The sequence below is a fragment of the Camellia sinensis genome, chromosome 10 (assembly GCF_055761805.1).
Source record: "Camellia sinensis isolate YWXY chromosome 10, ASM5576180v1, whole genome shotgun sequence".
Lineage (NCBI taxonomy): Eukaryota > Viridiplantae > Streptophyta > Magnoliopsida > Ericales > Theaceae > Camellia > Camellia sinensis.
Genome location: NC_138970.1, coordinates 116,977,202 through 116,986,006, shown reverse-complemented (window position 1 = coordinate 116,986,006; position 8,805 = coordinate 116,977,202). Strand labels below are relative to the sequence as shown.

Genomic DNA, 8,805 nt, shown 5'->3' with positions numbered 1-8,805 from the left:
AATAAATAATAAAAATAAAAATTAGTAAAACATCAATTTCCAACTTTGTATAGTAGGAGAGGTCCAAGATATATTTTTTTTATTACTTATGGCCTCTCGATGAAATTTTTTTGTGATCATAGCAGAGAAATTTCTATATAAAAATTGAAATTTCTCTGTGTCGGATCTGAAATTTTTCGAAGGCGAATTTTTTCCGTAAAAATATTGACTCAAGGCAAAACTTTTGCTGATTGAAGAAAGGAATAAAGATGATCAATATATAAAGGTGTCAATAGGAAGGATCTTTGCTTGTTCAAACCTAGAAATCATAAACCATTTTCACCCAAAAGCACTACTACCTAATAATCTGAGCATGTCGGACGAGCATTGTATCAGTGAGGAAGCTCTTCTTCAGAGGCTTACAGAGGACATTGATAAAAGTATGGTTGAAGATGCACGCAGGATTGAATCGAAATTTCCTTTCGCTTGCATTTACAGGGTGCCTGATCGTCTTCGTAAGCTAAAAGAAAGTGCTTATACCCCTCGCTTCATCTCTATTGGGCCTTTTCACAGCCAGGATCCACACATTCTCAATTCACCTATGAAGGACGTCAAAAAGAGTTATGCGAATTCCCTCTTTGGTCGAATATCATCCAAGGAGGGTGGATTGGAAGAAGGGGGTAAATCCAAAGTGCTAAAGGAATGTCTAGGCCAAATGAGAAAGTCATTAGACAAAGCCAAGAAATGCTACACGGATGAAGTTGAGGATGTGCTGAAGGAAGAGATGTTGGTGATCGATGGCTGTTTCATACTTGAACTTCTCTACAGGTTATTTATTTGTTTATTCACCAGTAAAAACAATTTATTAATTTAACAAATACAAAATATACAAGAGTCAAACAAGAACTTCTCTACAGGTATTTCCATCAGAAGATCGACAGAGGCAATGATCCTATTTTCAGCAGCATTCTGATATCCAACTACATCGAATGTGACTTCATATTGCTCGAGAACCAACTTCCTTTCTTTGTCCTCAACGAGTTGTTCGACCTTACCATAGCTCGTATAGAGGATACGCGTCCAATTGATACTCTTATTGACTATGTTGTTAATTATTTTGACGACATGTGGAATCTAGAGAAAGATGAAACAACAACAACCACAGCAACAGCCGCCGCAACACCACCACCACCACCACCACAGAAGAAGAAGAAGAACTATTGTCATATCCTCGATATTCTACACAACCACTACAGTTACCATAATGATGACGCAAAACCAGGACCCGGTGGTATTAGCACGCCTATGCCTTGTGCATCAGACCTTGATTATGCAGGAGTCAAGTTTGAAGTCGGTGACAAGGTAAAGTTTATTGAACCTCAAGGCCGTTTTCCTTCCAGGTGGTTTAGTAGAGCGCTTTTTAAAATCCCGACTTTGAAAATTTATGATACCACTGAGGCATTCTTGAGAAATCTCATTGCTTTCGAGCAGTGTTGCAATGGTGTTCCTTGCTACTTTACATCATATGCAGTTCTTATGGATACACTCATAAACACTACAAAAGATGTCCGAGTGCTTGAAAAGGCTGAAATCATCCACAACTATCTAGGCGCAACTGAAGATGTCTCGACTCTCTTCAACAATCTCTGCAAGGAAATTATTTTCAATGAGAGCTTTTTCAAAGAAACAAGATGTGATGCTGCTCAGTATAGCAAGCTTTGTTGGCCAGATGCTATGGCACATCTCAGGCGCAAATACTTTGCTACTCCATGGACATTCATAGCTTTCTGTGCTGGTTTTATCACTTTCGGCATCTCTCTGTTTAAATTCATCCGTGGCAATTTCCATTGATTAATAATGCAGATGACAATGAATAATGCTTTATCTTATCGTACGTGTTCCCACCAATTATATCATGTCATTTCATGCGTTGTTTTTATCATGTATAGATCAACTTAAGTCAATAAGTCGCCTTGCTACTGGCTTCAGCAACAACTGTACCAGCTAGAAAATCTTAAGGGCATATGTTTCTAAAATAAATATATGGATTGGTTTATTATGTAATGTGTTTCGCTTTCTGGTGCAACCTCAGCTCACCGGTTTCTGTATGAATTATGTAATCCATGGTCATTGGTTGTTTTCTGTAACTGACTTATCTCTTTTGACGTGTGAGTGTTTAATAATGCCAATGATTATGAATATTTTGTTGTATAAATTATGTAATAACATAAATCAAATAAATTCATATATAACATAAATCAAATAAATTCATATATTTAAAAATGTGAATTTCATGTTGGAAACTATACCACTACAACAAAAAAGGTTTTTGGTGACAGACTGATTTTGTCTCCAAATATCAAATTTTCGTAACTAAAGTGATCTATGACGAAAAAATTTTGTCACCACGTTTGTCGCCTATACGTTGTCGCTGAAAGTACCTGGTGACAAAAAATAGTTTCGTCGCCTATTTTTCATTTTTAGCGATGAAATTTTTCGTCTCCAAATGTTGCATTTTTTTGTCCTCTATAACATCAATTTCATCACTAAAATTAGATAATATTTTATTTTAATTGTTTTTGGTGACGCAATATTTCGTCACCAAATAGATTTTAGTGACAAATGTTTTCCTCACCAATGATATAGATTAAGGTGACAAAAAAATCCGTCACTAAAATGAGCAGAAAAGAAATTCTTCAATGACCAAAAACATTTTGTCACTAAATATTTCAATTTAGTGACGAAATATTCAGTAAATTTGACGAAATTATTAGTTTGGTACTATATCATTAGTGACAAAATTATTCGTCATGTTTTTTGAAAGCTACTAGCGACATTTTTTATTTCGTCACTAATAATAATTAAATTTTTTAAAAATGGGGATACTATTTTCAAATTAAAATTTTTCTTTTCGCGACATTTTTTATTTCGTCGCTAATAATAATTAATTTTTTTTAAAGGGTTAAATTTTTTCTTTTCACTAAAAATCTTCTGCGCATTTCAATAACCTATTCAATAAAATATCTATTACAAATCAATACAAAAATCTGTTCATGTTCAAAAACATCACAATCGAATTTCAGCATTATCCACAAAAATACAATATCAACTGCATGCGAATTACCAAATATCTCTCCTAATATCCACAAAAAACATGTCTACTAATATCCATAAAAATACAATATCAACCGCATGCGGATTACTAAACACGTCTCTTAATATCCACAAAAAACATATCTACTAATATCAACAAAAATATAATATCAAGTGCGAATTACCAAACATATTCTATAATACCATCAAAAATATAAAATTTACAATGCAAGCAAAATACATGTAAGATAATATGAACAAAAACACAAAATGAGCTAGTTTCTACTCTTCAAATTAGCAAACATGTCCATATCTAATCTCAAATTTGCAAAAAGGGAAACAAAAAAAAAAAAAAAAAAGAAGAAGAGAGAGAATGTAAGTTAGACAATTATTATCTTATCAATTAAATATATAATTTAACATGCATTTTTTGACTTAGTTTTCAAATCGGGAGACTCGTGCTAGTTCCGTAAGTTTTCACAACTTACATTGGTCCCTCCCGAGGTGTTTTAAGTGTTGGAAAAATTCATTTTTGGACTTAATTTTCAAACCAGGATTTTCGTGCTAGTTCTGTAAGTTTACACAAGTTACAATGATTGCTTCCGAGGTGATTGAGGTGTTCCCCGGACCTTCTCGTGGTTGTTTAACGATTTTGGCCCTTGATGGCCTATTTTCAAGCTTAAGAGTTAGAAACAGTGCCTTTTTGACTTAATTTTCAAACCGGGAGTTCCGTGCTAGTTCCGTAAGTTTTCACAACTTACATTGGTCCCTCCCGAGGTGTTTGAGGTGTTCCCTGAGCCTTCTCGTGTCTGCTACACGATTATGGCCCCCGATGGCCTATTTTCAAGCTTAAGTGTTGGAAAAATAAATTTTTTCACTTAGTTTTCAAAACCGGAAGTGCCATGCTAGTTCTGTAAATTTTCACAACTTACATTGGTCCCTCCCGAGGTGTTGGAGGTGTTCCCCGGGCATTCTCATGACTATTACACGATTTTGGCCCCCCGATGGCCTATTTTCAAGCGTAAGGCCTCGCTTGGGAACATGCTAATTTAGTAACTTTTTGGCTAATTGGCTAAAAAGGTAGGTAAAAAAAACTTGTATGTTTGGGATGACTTTTTGACTAATTACGAAAAGCTGTGCAAAAAGTAGAGAGAAGTCGTAATTGTTGACTTTTTGGTATGACTAATTGGCTAATTGGCTAATTTAGTAACTTTTTGGCTAATTGGCTAAAAAGGCCTCATCCCAAACGAGGCATTCTAGTTTTGACTAGTTTAGTGTTAGCAATTTAGTGTTAGCAACGTGCATTTTTTTGACTTAGTTTTCAAACCGGATTCCCGTGCTAGTTTCGTAAGTTTACACAATTTACATTGGGCCATTCAGAGGTGTTTGAGGTGTTTCCCAGGCATTCTAGTGACTGTTACACGATTTTGGCCTCCGATGGTCTATTTTCAAGCTTAAGTGTTCGAAAAGTGTATTTTTTGACTTAGTTTTCAAACCGGGAGTTCTCTGCTAGTTTTGTAAGTTTCCACAACTTACATTTGTCATGACTCGAACCTGCCCCCATGGATTAAGGTCATAACCGGCCAGTAATCAAGAGATTACCTACGGCCTCAAACCAGATTGGATATATTCCAATAGAGTCAAGGGGTCAAAACGGAAGCAAACTTAAAACTTTTGTCCATAGAGCTGTGCTTACATGACACATTATAACATTTCACATATATTCATTAATTACTCACATCAAAGGAAGTTAACATATAAGCTTTACACAACAGGATCATTCAAGTCATAGTCAGCCATACCAAAAGCTTATATACAAAAGTGGTCTAAAGTTTTCCCCAACATAGCAAAAATATAACAAAAGAACAAAAGGGCGAAAACAAGTCTCGTGCGTGAGACGTGTGGGCTGACTCCTCAAAACTTTGTCTGTTTCTCACATACTTCACTGGGGCTGGGTTTGGGCATCTCTTGACTCACCTGCAGACACATGAATGAGAGTGAGTGAAAGCCTAGTGAATAATATCAAATAAAGAAGATATATGAACGAAATTTGAAATAGATACATCGGACGGCCTTAGGCCCAGTTCATGTTTCTATCTAGTGAATCAAACGACTACAAATCCAGACGTATCAAACGGCCTCGGGCCCAATTCATTCGTATCAAATGGCCTTTGGCCCATTCATTCATATCCAACGGCCTTTGGCCCAATCATTCATATCTATCGGCCTTTGGCCCAATTATTCATATCCAACGGCCTTTGGCCTAATCATTCATGTCCGATGGCCTTTGGCCCAATCATTCGTGTCAAACGGCCTTTGGCCCAATCATTCATATCCAATGGCCTTTGGCTCAATTATTCATATCCAACGGCTTTTGGCCCAATTATTCATATCCAACAGCCTTTGGCCCAATCGTATGGCATAACAAATATTGTCCACCTTTTAGATTAACAAGCTTACGAAACTCATTTAGGAGTAAATAATCGGAGAAATAACATACTTCAAAATATCTTTATTAAGATATTACTCACAGTGTTCTGCTGGTGGATTCGTCCTTGTGCTCGACCCTACATAATACGTAACACATATATGGGTCACAAACGATTCAATCCGTTCTTAATTCATAAGTCCTTCTTAGGCTGCTTTCTTATCCTTTTTAACTCATGTAATGTTCAATGCATGCCTAAGACTGCTTAAAAATGAAAGAAAACGGAAAACAAAACTTAAATCAACTTTACAAAATTTCTTAAATAGGGCTCCCCGCTCGAGCGCGGTTTCTGCAGCTCGAGCATACCCCTCTAGTCTGCAAAAGTACTGGTTGCCTCATATTTACACTCGAGCGTGACTTTGGACGCTCGAGTTGGAATTCAAACTACGTGGCTAGCGCTTGAGCGTGACTCTCCCCGCTCGAGTGGACATCAATGTCTGCAAAAGTTTTGGGAACTAACATTTCACGCTCAAGCGGCGCTTTACCCGCTTGAGCGGACATGCAAAATTTTGAAATTTCTAGAACTGTTTTTGAAGTTCAAACTTGACATTCAAAGGCCCTAAACTCATGATTTTGGTTCAAAAACATGGAAACATATTATATAATATGAGAATGTGAGACCAAATTGTTCAAATTCATGGCCCCTTTTTCCAAAATCATTTTGAGTTCTCTTCATGGGTTTCAAAACACATAAATTCAACTTCATACAAACCCCATATCTTCATCAATCATGCATGCATGTACATTCTTGACTCCAACTTTATTCCAAATGGTACAAATGACACTTATAATCATGGAACTCATGAAAATTATGCATGCATGTGAGAGTTGGTGCTCAATTCTTTTTGTTCAACATAATTCATGTTTGAATGTATAAAATCATGGCAATTATGCACATGCATGTACATATAAGCTCAAAATTCATCAATTCCAACTCAAATTATGTTCTTGATCATCAACTAGCTTGAATTCACAAAATTACAACCTCAAACTTATGAATCAATGTTCAATTACTCACCTAGGAGGTTCAATCTTCCAAATTCTAGTTAATTCTTGAGTTGATCCTCAAGATCTTCAAGCTTCTTGTTCAATCTCTAACTTGAGCTCCCTCTCTCTCTAACCGGCACATTTCTCTCTCTAGAGTATAATCTTAGCCAAAATGAGCTCAAAACAATAATATGAGGCTATATAGGCCTTTATATAGGATGGTCTAATCAAATTTGATTTAGGCTAAGTGATAGAGCTTAATTAATCGTTCTGAATCTAATTATTTTGATCCAAATAAATTTTCAATTAAATTTCACCATAGGCTCTAAAAATTACGCCAATCATAATGACGTAGTCAATTTCGGTTTTTGTGGCCGATAAGGCCTTTAATTTTCAATTCATAATAGCAAGTTGAACAGATTTTTCTTACGGTGAACAGATAGAAATTCAAAACCACATATATCATATAAATGGCACTCAAAATCATATTAAACACATAATCGCAATCATAATTAAGATCTATTAACATAATACGGAATAGGGTTATCACAACATTGGTCCCTCCAGAGATGTTTGATATGTTCCATGCGCCTTCTCGTGACTGTTACACGATTTTTGGCCCCCAATGGCCTATTTTCAAGCTTAAGTGTGAAAAAAGTGTCTTTTTCAACTTAGTTTTCAACCTGGAAGTGCTGTGCTAGTTCCGTAAGCTTTTACAACTTATGTTGGTCCTTTCCGAGGTGTTTGAGGTGTTCTTCGGGCCTTCTCGTGGCTATTGCATGATTTTGGCCACTGATGGCCTATTTTCAAGCTTAAGTGTGAAAAAAGTGCCTTTTTCAACTTAGTTTTCAAACCGAAAATCCCGTGCTAGTTCCGTAAGTTTCCACAACTTACATTGGTCCCTCCTGAGGTGTTTGATTTGTTCCTATGGCCTTCTTGTGACTGTTGCGCGATTTTGGCCCCCGATGGCCTATTTGCAAGTTTAAGTGTGAAAAAAGTGGCTTTTCCGACTTAGTTTTCAAACCGGAAGTCCCGTGCTTCTTCCATAAGTTTCCATAACTTAAATTGGTCACTGCTGAGGTGTTTGAGGTGTTTCCCAGGCCGTCTTGTGGTTGTTACACGATTTTGGCCCCTGACGGCTTATTTTCAAGTTTAAGTGTGAAAAAGTGCATTTTTTGACTTAGTTTTCAAACTAAGAATCCCGTGCAAGTTCCATAAGTTTCCACAACGTAAATTGGTCCCTTTCGAGGTGTTTGTGTGTTCCCTGGGCTTTCTCATGATTGTTACATGATTTTTGCTCCCGGTGGCTTATTTTCAAGTTTAAGAGTTGGAAAAAGTGTATTTTTTTACTTAGTTTTCAAACCGGGAGTCATGTGCTAGTTTCATAAGTTTTCAGAACTTGCGTTGGTCCCTCCTGAGGTATTCGAGGTGTGGCCCGGGCCTTCTCATGATTGTTGCACGATTTTGGCCCCCGATGACCTATTTTCAAGCTTAAGTGTGAAGAAAGTGCCTTTTTCGACTTAATTTTCAAACCGGGAGTCTCGTGCTTGTTCTGTAAGTTTTCACAACTTAAGTTGGTCCCTCTCAAGGTGTTGGAGGTGTTGTCCAGACCTTTTCATGACTGTTACACGATTTTGGCTCCCAATGGCCAATTTTCAAACGTAAGTGCGAAAAAAGTGCCTTTTTCGATTTAGTTTTCAGGCCGAAAGTCCTGTGCTAGTTTCGTAAGTTTCCACAACTAACATTGGTCCCTCTCGAGGTGTTTGAGGTGTTGCCTGGGCCTTCTCATGACTGTTACACGATTTTGGTTCCCAATGGCCTATTTTCAAGATTAAGTGTGAAAATAGTGCCTTTTTCAGCTTAGTTTTCAAACTGGAAGTCCCGTGCTAGTTTCGTAAGTTTTCAAAACTTACGTTGGTCCCTCTCGAGGTATTTGATGTGTTCCCCAAACCTTCTTATGATTGTTACACGATTTTGGCCCGCGATGGCCTATTTTCAAGCCTAAGTGTGAAAAAGTGCCTTTTTCGACTTAGTTTTCAAACGGGAAGTCCTGTGCTAATTCCGTTTGTTTTCATAACTTACATTGGTCCCTATCGAGGTGTTGAGGTGTTGCCCAGGCCGTCTCGTGGTGGTTACACGATTTTGGCCCCCGATGGCCTATTTTCAAGCTTAAGTGTGAAAAAGTACCTTTTTTCATTTAGTTTTCAAACCAGGAGTCCCGTGCAAGTTTCGTAAGTTTCCACAACTTACATTGGTCC

General features: G+C 37.1%; 1 protein-coding gene across 1 annotated transcript; it reads left to right on the top strand.

Moving 5' to 3' along the window:
• Positions 1-210: 210 nt before the first annotated feature.
• LOC145801703 (UPF0481 protein At3g47200-like) lies at positions 211-2,119 on the top strand. The gene is made up of 2 exons (XM_082893430.1): positions 211-807; positions 897-2,119. Exons 1-2 carry the CDS (start codon positions 353-355, stop codon positions 1,828-1,830), a joined length of 1,389 nt encoding a protein of 462 aa, XP_082749556.1. The 5' UTR covers positions 211-352; the 3' UTR covers positions 1,831-2,119.
• The last annotated feature ends 6,686 nt before the right edge of the window (positions 2,120-8,805 follow it).

Coding starts and splice junctions, on each gene's coding strand:
- LOC145801703 (XM_082893430.1), top strand. CDS start 353: ATGTCGGACGAGCATTGTATCAGTGAGGAAGCTCTTCTTCAGAGGCTT. Junction 808..896: donor ATACTTGAACTTCTCTACAG/GTTATTTATTTG, acceptor ACTTCTCTACAG/GTATTTCCATCAGAAGATCG.